The 14,021-nt window shown below is 42.3% G+C and overlaps 1 protein-coding gene across 1 annotated transcript in view; it reads left to right on the top strand.

Moving 5' to 3' along the window:
- Positions 1-1,278: 1,278 nt before the first annotated feature.
- LOC121472315 (zona pellucida binding protein) overlaps positions 1,279-14,021 on the top strand; it is an 89,272-nt gene continuing 76,529 nt past the window's right edge. The window contains exons 1-3 of the mRNA XM_041723577.1: positions 1,279-1,411; positions 3,038-3,118; positions 11,183-11,308. Of these exons, the coding sequence (XP_041579511.1) occupies positions 1,279-1,411; positions 3,038-3,118; positions 11,183-11,308 (340 nt within the window). The remainder of the gene's footprint in view (positions 1,412-3,037; positions 3,119-11,182; positions 11,309-14,021) is intronic.

Here is a 14,021-nt window from a genome sequence, read left to right as displayed (position 1 = left end):
GGCCTTGTTCCTTTTTCCAGTTTCTTTCCTTCCTCTCGTCTGTCCTTCCTTCCTTCTCCTTCCTTCCCTCCTTCCTTCTTCCCCTTCCTTCCTTCCCTTCCTTCCTCTTCCTTCCCTTTCTCCTTCTTCCTTCCCCGCCCTTCTTCCCCTTCCTTTCTTTCCTTCCTTTCCCTTCCTTCCTTGCTTCCCCTGCTTCCTGTTCCTTCCTTCCTTCCTCCCTTCCTTCCTTTCCTTCTCCTTCCTTCCTTCTCCTTCTTTCCTTCTGTCTCCTCCCTTCCTACCTTCTCTCCTTCCTTCCTTCCTCCTTCCCTTCTCCTTCCTTCTTCGTTCCTCTTCCTTCTTCCCCTTCCTTTTTCCTTCCTCTCCTTCCTTCCCTTTCCTTCCTTCTTCCTCCCTTGCTTCCCCTTCCTTCCTTCTCTTTCTTCCTTCCTTCTCTCCTTCCTTCCTTCTCTCCTTCCTTCCTTCCTTCCTTCCTTCCTTCCTTCCTTCCTTCCTTCCTTCCTTCCTTCCTTCCCTCCTCTCCTTCCTCTTCCTTCCTCCCCTTCTTTCCTTCTGTCTCCTCCCTTCCTACCTTCTCTCCTTCCTTCCTTCCTCCTTCCCTTCTCCTTCCTTCTTCGTTCCTCTTCCTTCTTCCCCTTCCTTTTTCCTTCCTCTCCTTCCTTCCCTTTCCTTCCTTCTTCCTCCCTTGCTTCCCCTTCCTTCCTTCTCTTTCTTCCTTCCTTCTCTCCTTCCTTCCTTCCTTCTCCTTCCTTCCTTCCTTCCTTCCTTCCTTCCTTCCTTCCTTCCTTCCTTCCTTCCTTCCTTCCTCCCTCCCTCCTTCCCTCCCTCCCTTCCTTCTTCCCCTCCCTTCCCCTTCCCCCTCCGTCCTCCGCTCCTGGAGCTGAGGTTGCGGTGGCGGCAGCGCAGGCAGGCAGGGGCCCGGCTCCGGGGGCGGGGGCGGGGGGGGGGCGCCCGGCCGTCGGGGTGGGGGTGGGGGTGGGGGTGGGGGGGGGTCCCCGCGTCCCCGGGTCGCGGCTGTGCCCGTCCATCCTCGCAGCTGCAGGGCCGAGCGGGCGGCCCCGGATCCCGCCGCGTCCGCCCGGTTCCAGAACCTTCTGGGCTCGGCGTCGACGGACGCGCGCACGCGGCAGCCCCCCCAGCCCCGCCCCCGCCGCCGGAAGTGGCGGCCCGTCCTTCCGGCCTCCCTTCCGGTCCGCGGCGCGCCGACTTCCGGCGGGCAGGTGCGCGCGCGCCGCCTAACGACCGTCCGCGGCGACGGTGGGCAGCGGCGGCGAGCGGATGGAGGCCTCTGCCCCCGGCCGGCGGCGGCGGCGGCGGGGCTGGCGGCGGGCCCGGGGCGCGGGCTGCGCGCTCAGCTGGGCCGCGGTCGGCCTCGTGCTGTCCGCCTTCGTGGCGCGGGCGTCCCCGCCAGGTGAGGCGTCGGCGCCCCCAGCCGCGGAGGCGCCGGGGACCGTGCGGGGCCCCCGTCCGTCCGTCCGTCCGTCCGTCCGCTGCTCCGAGGCCTGGAGCCGCAGCTGACCTCGGAGCGCGCGGTCCGCGTGGATGCGCCGGAGGGGGGGCTCCGGGGCTCACGGCCTCGGGAGGGCGGCCGGGCGGGCGGGGACTGAGCGGGAGATGCTAGAGCCGCGCGTGCCTGTGAGACTCGTGGGGATGCAGGATGGAGACGCAGGCGCCCGCGGAGCCCCGTGCGGGACTCGGGCTCGTAACCCCGGGGTCACGACCTGCGCCCAGCGGGTGCCGCCCGCTGAGCCCCCCCCTATCCCTGGGGATCCGAGAGCCTACGGGGACCTTCCTAGGGCAGGCAGCGGCCTCCCGGCCCCGAGGACACTCGCCGCCCTGGGTTCCGCGCTGTTGGGGCGGGCGCTGTGCTTTGCGCTGCTGCTGCTGCTGCACTGGCCCCACGAACGTGAGCGCGCATCGTACCCGAGCCCCACGCGGTCTGTGCCACGTGCAGGGTGCTTGCTGGTCAAGGGGGGGTCACGGCGGGCCCTGGCCCCTGGCCCTGCTGACGCAGTGGGAGACCGTGCAGGCGCTCGAGGGACCCGTAGGCGGGGGCAGAGCATGTGCCTGGAGGGAGGGGCTGGAGATGGGGCCAGGGCAGGCCGCGGGGTTCACCGGGTTGGAACAGCTGGAAGGGCGGGGCCACGGGGTTAGAGCAGCTGGAGGGGCGGGGCCACGGGGTTAGAGCGGCTGGAGGGGCGGGGCCACGGGGTTAGAGAGGCTGGAGGGGCGGGGCCACGGGGTGAGGGGCTGGAGGGGCGGGGCCACGGGGTGAGGGGGTGGAGGGGCGGGGCCACGGGGTGAGGGGGCTGGAGGGGCAGGGCCACGGGGTTAGAGCAGCTGGAGGGGTGGGGCCACGGGGTTAGAGCGGCTGGAGGGGCGGGGCCACGGGGTTAGAGCAGCTGGAGGGGCGGGGCCACGGGGTTAGAGCGGCTGGAGGGGTGGGGCCACGGGGTACAGCAGCTGGAGGGGCGGGGCCACGGGGTTAGAGCGGCTGAGGGGCGGGGCCACGGGGTTAGAGCAGCCTGGAGGGGCGGGGCCACGGGGTTAGAGCGGCTGGAGGGGCGGGGGCCACGGGGTTAGAGCGGCTGGAGGGGCGGGGCCACGGGGTGAGGGGCTGGAGGGGCGGGGCCACGGGGTGAGGGGGCTGGAGGGGCAGGGCCTCGGGGTTAGAGCAGCTAGAGGGGCGGGGCCATGGGGTGAGAGCCCTGGAGGGGCGGGGCCATGGGGTGAGAGCCCTGGAGGGGCGGGGCCACGGGGTGAGGGAACTCGAGGGGGAGGCCCTGGTGACCTCAGTCACCAGGTGCGGGTCCCCAGGTGCAGAGGATTGGGCGTTTGAAAATGGGTATTGCAGGTGGTTGTGGAGACCCCGGAGGCGGGCGATAGCGGGGAAGCAGGAGGAGGTGAATCTCGGGGGAGTAGACGGAGGAGGCCGCGCCTTCCCTGTGACCCGCCGCGGGCACTGCCACACCCGCCGCTGCGGTGCCCCAGCTTCTGACCACGCACGTTGCTGATCTTGTCTTCTCGTTCTTCATAGTCGGATATTTCATTCGATTTCCAAGAGGTTTTCACTTGACCCAAGAAACGGTGAAAATTGTGGGATCATCCAGTTTTCCAGGTATGAACAAATAGACCTTCAGTCATTTTAAGAAAGTAGTTAACATTTGTTTAGATTTATCAGCCCCGTCCCAAAGGCTGATGTTCCCCAGACATCCTGGTCTCCTGGGGTGGAGATGTATTAGAGGCTTTTCCGTGTAGTTTTATTCCTCCACTTGTGATTCCGTTTGTCGTAACTGCCTAAGTGTGTGTAATGTTTTCAGGAGTTAGCTGATTGGAGTCGTCTATAGTGCTTGTGTTTGTTACAATTATTAGCCATAATATTGAACTTACGCAGTTTGAATATGCTGAGAGTCTTCGCAGATGAGATCTGCATGTTGTAAAGGTTTTGGATTCATGAGCTTTTCCAGGACACACATGAGAGGCACTAAAGGTTTTTGGTGGTTTTTTTTTTTTTACTGAAGTCAATTTACACGCTTAAAATTCCTCCTTGAAGTGCACATTCCAGTGGTTCTTAGCATACTGGCAACGGGTTTTGCAGCGATCACCATGTATTACCATAGCGCTTTGACAGCTCCAGCAAGGAAGGCTGTACCCCGTAAGCAGTCACCCTCCAAGGCTGGAAACCACTGATGTTTCTATCACTATTAATTTGCCTGTTCTGGACATGTTATATAGGTGGAATCATATGTGATGTGGTGCTTTGCATGTGGCTTCTTTCACTTACAGTGTTTCAGGGGTTTATCATGTCATAGGGTGTATCAGCACATCATTCTGTTTTAGGCCTGAATAATATTCCATTGTATGGATATACCACTTTTTGTGTATCCGGCAATTGATGGATATTTTTTTATTGATTCCACTTTTTGGCTATTACCAACAATGCCATTACCAACATTCCTGAAGAAGCTTCTGTGTGAACTCAATTCTAATTTATTTCTCCTGAATATATATACCTAGAACGTTGGGTAGCTCTATGTTTAACATTTTGAGGAACTGTCAAACTGTTTTAAAGAGCCTTTAATATTTTACTTTCACACCAGCAATGGACGAGGATTCAAATTTCACATCATCCTTGCCAACATTTTCCGTTTTTTATCTTTTTGATTATAGTCATCTAGTGTGTGTGAGGTGGATTGTCATGTGGTTTTGATTTGCATTTCCATAATGTCTAATGATGATTAAGATCTTTTCATGTGTTTAACAGACATTTGAGTATCTTCTGTGCAGAAATTTCTATTCAGATCTTCTACCCATTTTTTAATTCAGTGGTTTTTTTTTCAAAAAAAGTATTGAGTTGGACTTTTTTTTTTTTTTTTTTTTAAGCATTCTGGTCACTAAACCCTTGTTTGATTTACAAAGTTTTTCTTCAATTCTGTGGATTATGTTTTCACTTAAATTTTTTTTTAATTTTTAAATTTTGATTCCAGCATAGTTAACATGAAGTGTTGTATTAGTCTCAGGTATACAATATGGTGATTCAACCATTCGGTACGTTACTTAGTGCTCATCACACGCGATAAGGGTGCTCTTAATCCCCTTTACCTATCTCTCTACCCCTCCTCCTACCACCCCTCTGGTAACTATGTGTTTGTTTTCTATAGTCAAGGGTCTCTTTCTTGGTTTGCCTCCCTTATTTTTTTTCCTTCCTTCATTTGTAAACAGCCCAAATTTGTCCATTGATGGATGAATAAAGAAGATGTAGGGTGTGTGTGTGTGTGTGTGTGTGTTTATATACATATGTGTGTGTCACACAAAGAAAAGTCAAAAGACTTTCTTTTTCTGTTCACTTGTCTTGATGCCTTGTTGAAAAACAATCGATGTATGGGTTTTTATTCTGGACTCTAAATTCTATTTCATTGATCTCTATGTCCTTATGACAGTATGACACTGTCTTGAGTTCTTTTGCTCTACAGTAAGTTTAGAAATCATTAAGTCAGAGTCCTTCAAACTCAGTCTTTTTCAAGATTGTTTTGGCCATGCTGGGTTTCTTGTAAATCCATATTAATGCTAGAATCAGATTGTCCATTTCTGCAGAAAATCCCATTAGGATTTTAGTAAGGATTGCATTGAAGTGTCAATCAATTTTGGGAGTACAACCAACGTAACCCTATTAGCTTTTCCAATTCATGGACTTGGAATATCTTTCCGTCTACTTAGATCTTTAATTTCCCTTAGTGGTGTTTTAGAGCTTTCAGTGTACAAGTCTTGCACCACTTTTGTTAGATTTATTACTAAGTATTTTTTTCTTTTTGATGCTGTTGTAAATGGAACAGTTTTATTTAGGTTTTTAATTGCTCATTGCTGTTCTATAGAAATACAGTTGAATTTTTCATGTGGTTGTTGTATCCTGTCACCTTGCTGAATCATTTATTGGCTTTTTTTTTTTTTTTTTTTTTTTTTTTTTTTTTTGGCCAGTTGCTCCAGCCAGAACCTGCAGTTCAGTGCTGATGAGAACAGATATCTTTGTCTTACTCCTGATGTTAATTAGAGAGAAGGAACGGTTTCGGTCTTTTGCTATTAAATATGACCTTAGCTCTGATTTTTTTGTAGATGCTTTTTGAAATTGGGAATGTTCCTTCTGTTCCTAGTTGGTTGAGTGCTTTTATTGTGAAAAGTTTTTGGATTTTGTCAAATTCTCTTTCAGCATACATAGATGATCCTGTGTTTTCTGTCCTGTGTTCTATTGATATAATTCAGTGTTACATTGATTGATTTTGGTATTTTGAATAAGTCATGCATTCCTGGGATAAATCCTGGTTGATTATGATGGATAATTCTTTTTCATGCTGCAGGATTGGCTGCTACTATACTGAGGATTTTTACATCTGTATTCATAAGGGAAATTGTTCTGTGGTTTTCTTGTGTTGTCTTTGTCTGATTTTGGTTTTAGGGTAATAGTGGCTTCATAGAACAAGTTAGGACATGTTTCTTCCTCTTCTAATTTTTTTTTAAGAGCTTGTGAAGTGTTGTTGATTTGACTTGACTTCTTTGGTGAAATTCATCAATGAATTCACCTGGTGCTGGGCTTTTTTTTTTTATAGGAAGATTTGTAATTACTAATTTAGTCACTTCACTTGCTTAGGTCTATTCAGACTTTGTTTTTTATTTATGGTTTCTGATGAGAAATAAGCCACTAATTTGAAGATCATGTGTATGCAACAAGTTGCTTTTCTTGTCACTTTCAAGAGTCATCTTTTTAGACTTTAACAATGACTATTATGTGTCTAGATATGGATCTCTGAATTTATCCTAGTTTGAGTTCATTGAGCTTCTTTGATATGTAGATTCATGCCTTTCATCAGTTTGTGGAAGTTTTGCCATTAGTTCTTCAAGTATTATTTGTGCCTTTATACTCTCCACCATTCCATGGAATTTGTATTACGTATACACTGCTGTGCTTGATGGTTACCTACAGGTCTCTGGGTACTGTTCATTTATCTGTATTTTTTTTCCTCTTTGACTGAATAATCACAAATTGATATATCTTGGGGTTTGCCAATTCTTTTTTTCTGCCTCTTTAGATCTGTTTTGATTCTTATAGTGGGTTTTTCAAATTTTTATTGTACTCTTTAATCCAGAATTTCCTTTGGGTTCTTTTTTTTTATATATATAACTTCTTTCTCTTTATTGATTTTTTTTTGAGAGAAATCATTTTCATACTTTTTTTTTGGTACTTTAGGTGTTCTTTGATCATATTTGAAACAACTGATTTAAAACGTTTGCTCAGTAAGTCCTAAATTTGGGCTTCCTCAGGGGCAGTTTCTTTTGGTTGCTTTCATTTTTCCCCTACCTATGATAATACTTGTTTTTTTTTTTTTTTTTTTTTTGCATGTTTCATATTTTGGTAGAAAACTGGACTTTTTAAATAATTTAATATAGGAATTCTGGAAAAAAGGTATAAATGTTTTTGGTGTTTATTGTTATTGTTGGTAAGTTTAATAACTTTTCTGAACTGCTTAAGTTATACGTATGTGTAGCCACTGAAGTCTCTTCTCAGTTAGCATAGGCTGATTATTGGATGGAGATTTTATTGACACCTGGAGCTCATTAATCTGGTCTCTGCTGAGGGTGTTTGCATGCTTGTTGTCACACACCCTGAACATTTAGCTAGGCGGTCGATAACTCTGTTCTTTACCGTCTGTTGTGCAGAGCATTGGTTTCAGCTGAAGGTACGGACTTAAGTCTCAGTCTTGACGGAACATGCTCAGTGCATGCATGTGGCCTTCTATTTTCCCAGAAATATGTTAGAACTTTTCAGAGCCCCTATGGACATGTCATTCCCAGCTTTTCCTCTCAACCTTTTTGGTTAGGCAGCTGTTACCTACTGCATCAGGCATTTCAAAGTTAAATGAAAGCATCTAGTTATTTTTGAAAAAATACTTTTTGGGAAAAGGTTTGTACAGTGGCTGTGCTTTGAGTTAGATAAATGAAGACAGGCTTGTAAGTAGTGTCTTCCAGGAAACTTCCAGGAAAAGCCAAATAAAGACAGTTCTTTGGGAAGGAGGCCTTGAAGTCCCTCCAACCCTGTTTGCCCCTTTAGTAGCTGCCAGGCTGCTGGTTCTTACAGTGATTGGCGTGGTGGTTGTCAGAGGGAGGGCAGATCTGGGGGGTGATGGGAATGGGGAAGTTTATGATGCTGCCAGCCCATGAGGCCCTCCTAACAAATTACCGCAGACTGGGTAGATTAAACAAAATGTATTGTCTCCTAATTATGAGGCCAGAAGTTCACATGGAGGCAGGGTTGGTTCTGTTTGAGGGCTGTGAGGGAAGGGTCTGTTCCAGTTCTTCTTCCTTGGCTCGTGGGTGGTCAGCTCTGTTTAAGGTCTCTTCACGTCATGTACCCTCTGTATTTGTATGTGTGTCCAGATTTTCTCTTTTCATAAGACACCAGTCATATTGGATTTGGGCTCACCGTAATGACCTCATTTTAAGTTAATTACTTTTGTAAAGATTCTGTGGTCACAAAATTATGGTCACATTCTGAGGTACGAGGATTAGGGCTCAAACTACATACTTGGGGAGAGGCATAATTCACCCCATAATGCTGAGAGTCAGTTGTTTTTCTTGAATAAGTTTTTCACAGGTTGCTGTAAATCTTTAATTTTCAGAGTTCTGAAGATGTTGATCTTGACAATTTCTGTCAGTTTTTGCATTACCTTTATGAGGGAGATAATTTTTAGTTCCTTATCTAGCCATTTTCATGGATATCACAGCTTTTAACACTACAGCTTTTAAACCTAAATTATAAAATAGACCCGTAATAAATACAGAGAACAAACTGATGGGTTCCATAGGGGAGGAATAAAGGGGAATGAGCATAAGGGTGAAGGGGAGGGGAAGATACAGGTCTCCAGTTAGGGAATGAGTTAGTCACGGGGATAAAAGGTACAGTGGCAGGGATGTAGTCATCAGTATTGTAAGAGCATTGCCTGGTGAAATATGGGAGCTACACTTGTGCTCAGCACAGTGTAATGTAGAGAGTGGTCGAATCACTGTGTTGTACCCCTGAAACTAATGTGACATTATCAAGTATACTTCAATAAAAAATAAACATGAAATACAAAGAAAAGACTGTTCTGGGAGTTTGCTTCTGTCAATATTAATTATATCAACATGAAGATAAATTGGCATCTTTAAAACTAATCATAAGTGTACAGTCCTGTGATTATGGCATTCTGGTCTAGCTGTACATCTTTTGCTGGAGTCTGAGCATATTCCCCCAGTGGCCTTGTTTGATTATCAGTTAACTTCTGTTTATTGTTCTCTAAATGTTATCTTCTTTTTTATTACGTGGCTTAATACATTATTGATGAATGAGGTGCTATTTACTTGTGTATGTTGATGTTGTGTTAGGAAACTTCGCAGTTCACTTATATCTTCTTTGATTTAAAGAGGTTGGTAGAGACTAGAGGGAAGGACATAGGCATGGCATGAGTTATTTGTTTTGTCACAGACAAAGCAAGAAGGTTATACCTGTGCTGAGTTTCTACAGATGAGGACATTTGGATACTTACCTGAGTAAAAGCACAGAGGAGTGGTTCAATGTGCTGCTTTAGGGAGGGCTGAGTAGTTTGGCATGGTTGGGGCAAGTGATGTGAAAAGAAGTGTAATGAGAGAGATGTAAAAGATCATGCCCAGAAGAGCCAGTAAGTCATGCTGAGGAGTGACAACTGTATACAATAAGCATGTATCTAAGAAGTCAGAAAAAAGAAGTGGAATTTAGCTGAGGCAAGTAGGGAAGAAATAAAAGGAGGAATTAATGAAAGAGACCAGAGAACAACAATAAGTTGAATGGAACTAAACTCTGTCTTTGGAACAGTTAGTAGATGAGCTTTTGATAAATGTTTTCATGAGAGTAATGAAAGTACAAAAAAAATGTTCCAAGTAAAGATATGCTGATTTTTATATTTTATAATGTAGTATTTTGAATAATTTTATGCTAATAAGCTTTAAATGAAAAACCCTAGTAAAATACAAACTTATAAAACAAACTTAAATTACTTAGAAGACTAATAATCAATTACATTCTCTTGATTGGTAATCAAAAATTTGTTCTCATACTTTTTTCTATTACAAATAAATAAAGAATGAATGAACGAACCAGGCTAAATAGTTTTCTAAGGACAAAACCTCTTTCCATAGGAAGATCTGCCCAGTCAATTTTATGTGGCTATTACAACTTTGGACACCTTCCTTAAGCATTACTAAATTGTAACTTTAGTAATAAAATTGGAAAAGAACAAAAGATAGTATAAAAATTATACACAGTTGTATTTCTGAATGTAGGTACGGGTATCCCAGGAATAATATTTACAAATTGAATCCAACAGTATTTTTTTTTATTTGTTTATTGATTTATTTGAGAGAGAGAGGTATGTGCATAAGGTAGGAGGAGCAGAGGAAGAGAATCTCAGGCCAACTCCCTGCTGAGCAGGAGCCTGGTATGGCACTTGATCTCATGACCCATGAGATCATGACCGGAGCTGAAACCCAAGAGTTGACGCTTATCCATCAGGCACCACTGAATCCAGCAGTATTTGAATAAAAGAGCATGATCAGTTAGAATTATTCCAGGAAAGCAATAGTATTATCAATCATTCCATTAAAATATTCAAGAAGAAAAAAACAATCATTTCATTCAGTATAGAAAGAATTGTTAAAATTCAATAGCAATTAATGATAAAAACAAATAACCAAGAATACAGGGTAACTTTCTTAAGCTACGGAGTAGTATCTATCTAAAACCTACATTTGTGATGTGATGAGCACTGGGTCTTATACTATTGTTGGCAGATTGAATTTAAAGAAAAAAGAAAGCTACATTCAGTGAACATCAGGATATATGGTAAAACATGAGAGATACAGTCTCTATTTAAAGTTAGGAATTTCAATTCTCAAGTACAATTTTATTTTATTGAATCACAAAATTTCTGTATTTGATGAATCAGTGAAGAGTCAGCATGCAATTACTGAGGAATTACTGGAACCTTTTCTAACAGCTTACTTAGGAGCAAATTCAGGATAATTGAATTGTTACTGCATTCCTTTTGTATCTCCTAAAGATACTATTTTTACATGGTTAGTGATCAAAACCTTTAAATCTTAAAGTGGGAAAAATGCTTAATAAATAAAATCATAGTGTAATTTATTGAGTTTTTACACACATAATCTTTAAATTGAATACTTTGGGTCACATCAATATGAATAATCTACTATTCCTCTAATTTAAACAAATTTATTGGTTCCTTTCAGGCTTGGTATCATTGCAAAAACAAAGTCTTAATTCATAATTGTCTTAATAATTTGTAATTAAAGTCATATTCTGGGGATAAAATAAGTTAGTATGGTGAGCTCTTCATAAAAAACTAGTACATTATTTTCAGATTGAGACATACACATGCTCAAATAAAATACATGTGTATATTTTTGAGTGTTTGTTATTACATGGAATGCAAAGAAATTTAGTTTTTTTTTTTCTTAGAAATTTAGTTTTTATCAGGTAATTGCAATATCCCCCAAAGAAAAGTTATGAAAACATGCAGCCCAGACTACCAAATTAAGGCATTATAGAGCATGAAAGAATACAAAATATTATTGGAACATTTTAATATTGTATTTTCAGTGAAAGTATATGTTATGCTCCATCAAAAGAGTCCGCACGTGTTATGTGTAACCCCACGGCTGCGAAATTCGGAAATGGTAGATCCATCATTCCAATGGCATGGGCCAAAAGGAAGAATTATTTCAGGTAGGCTTTTGTTTCAATTATCATAATTACATTAATATACTAAAATATACTCAGAATAAAGAGAATATTCGTATCTCATCTATTTCTGTTTCCTCACGTGTTTTTCTTGTAATTTCCCTTTGGATTGAGGGTCTCACGGTGTGTGCCTAGTGTAACCATTCTTCACATATCTTAATCTGAGAGACACAGTAGATGACTTAAATGTTTGGAAAATTCTCTAGGCAGCTATATTCGACAAAAATGTGACTTTTTAAGTTCATAAAGTCATTTGGGGTTACCTTAAGAGTTTTGTTAATCAAGTGGCTATGAAGAAGCTGATATAGTTCTAGTTTTTGTTAAAAATACTAACAAGCCTTTTGAGCTGCAAATTTACAAATACAGTTTTATTTGTTTTTCTGCAGCCCCATATAAGGACAACTTGAGACTTTCCTAGTAGAGATTTACACTTTTTGGCCTTATATTTCTCTCTGACTAAAATCCATACCATTGTGGATTATACTTGAAGTAACTCAAATATTATTTCCATTAAAAAAAGACAAAATTTAACACAGTATTTTAGTATTAAAAACATGCTTTTAGATACGCTCGCTGCATGGAGTGACAACAATTGTGTACTAATATATTATTGGTGCTGTGTTTACAAAAGAAGGAATTTAGTATTCAGGTATTAATCCAGATGAGAAGGTAAACTCGAAACCCATCTGAATGATATCGCCTTACAGTTTTCGAAAAATTTTTGAGGAAACAAGATCTTATTCTCACAAAGGTACTTTTTTCCACGTGAGATTACTGTTGATATGACTGATCAACATTTTCTTTACTCAGCTGCTTTTGTTGTCTTGAAATGCATATCTTTTATTCTAATTTTTCATTTGCTAAAAGCTGATTTGTTTTTGCAGCATGGTTTAAAAAATATTAAATTATGTTAGCTGTTCTTGTTTTCAGCCTTGATAAATATCCAGCTTAATGAATTTTCATCCTAAAGATCTCTTCAGTGAAACACCTAATTATTTTTGCATACCTTCTGAGGAAGTTTTCTTTATTGCTCTGTTTACCATATTTTGTTCCTTTCTGTTTTTTCTTTTTTTTAAAAAAACCCTATTGGTATTTTGAGACAGTGCCTATGGGCAAAAACCTACAGGTTTATTTTGTTATGTGAGTTAAGGGAGAGCAGTATATTCATACCAGTCCTTGCTGAGGAAACATTCCTTGGAAGTATTTATTTTGTAATTTGCTAATTCATATTTTTATACATTTGAATGATCTCACTTGTATATTACTATAATATTTATGTGGATTCTAAAGTAGCTCAAGGTTTGAAGAGGTACCCTCTCTTTAGGTGTGGTCCTTTAGAGTGAATTACTCAGCCCCTAATGAATGACTGCCTGGTGGGTCCCATTGTGCTAGGCTTTGATAGAAATTCAAAGATCAAATCTAATATCTCTGCCTGACTGTAGTGATGCAGGCAGAGGGAGTTAGCAGAGATCAATGACAGAAATCCTAAGAGATTGGGCACTTAATATAAATCCATGAAATGGGCCAGGTATAAAAGCATCCAGTAGTGAAAATATATTGGATTTTATTTTTACTGCTCTGTAATAGTAGCACATAATGTAACACACATCTGTATTTTAAATATAGTTTAAGTTTGATGTTACAACTCTGTTAGCTCGGAAACAGAAGAATTTAAGTATTGTTCTATTGTAATTTGTTACACCTTTGATTTGGGGATTGCAGTCTAAGCATTTTCTTCTCCAAGAGGCCATGCCAGTCTTGTAGTTTATATTACAAAGGATAGCATATGATTGAATTTTGAATCCTTCAACTAGGAGCAATAATTTATTTTACTCACTTTCATATTGGAAAATAGATGTTCCAATATGAATTACATGGAATAACTACAAAATTAATTAATGTTCTGGGCAGCCCTGGTGGCTCAGCAGTTCAGTGCCACCTTCAGCCCAGGGTGTGATCCTGGAGACCCGGGATCGAGTCCCGCATCGGGCTCCCTCCATGGAGCCTGCTTCTCCCTCTGCCTGTGTCTCTGCCTTTCTCTGTGTGTGTCTCTCATGAATAAATAAATAAAATCTTTTTAAAAAAATAATGTTCTAATATGAATTATATGTAATAACTACAAAAATGTAGTTATTTCCATGTAGTTATTTCCATGATAAAATATTAATACAGTGTTTTTTTATTTATAAAAACTATTCTCAGAATTTCTGGTATTCTGACGTCATGATCATATTTTAGTTTGCAGTATATGATTGCATCATAATTCACTTGTCCATCAGTTTTAAAGCTCATTAGTTATACTATCATTTGAACTGGAAATGTTGTCTAATTTTCCTAAGCTTGAAAAATAGAGAATCTCTTTAGACTTTAGGTTAAACTGCACTGTGCTCAGTTATCTTTTTATGAGTATCCCAAAGATAGTTTCCCAGAAATTGAACAAAAGAAATGTAATTATGTAATTACTTGCACATTTCCCTGGAGAGAAATATTCAGATTGCTTAGATGGATTGTAAAATATAGGAGACCAATCTTAGATTTGGTCTCTCTCTCCTTCCCTCTCCCTATTTTCCTTTCCTCTCTCAGCCCCCAGTTTCTCTTTCAATTTCTGTTTTTTAAGAGTGAGAGAGAGGGAGACCATACATGAGCAGGGGAGGGGCAGAGGGAGAAGGAGAGAGGATCCCAAGCAGGCTCCATGCTT

Source organism: Vulpes lagopus, chromosome 11 (genome assembly GCF_018345385.1).
Source record: "Vulpes lagopus strain Blue_001 chromosome 11, ASM1834538v1, whole genome shotgun sequence".
Lineage (NCBI taxonomy): Eukaryota > Metazoa > Chordata > Mammalia > Carnivora > Canidae > Vulpes > Vulpes lagopus.
The sequence above is the reverse complement of the archived record's forward strand: the minus strand, read 5'-3'. Positions and strand labels throughout refer to the sequence as shown.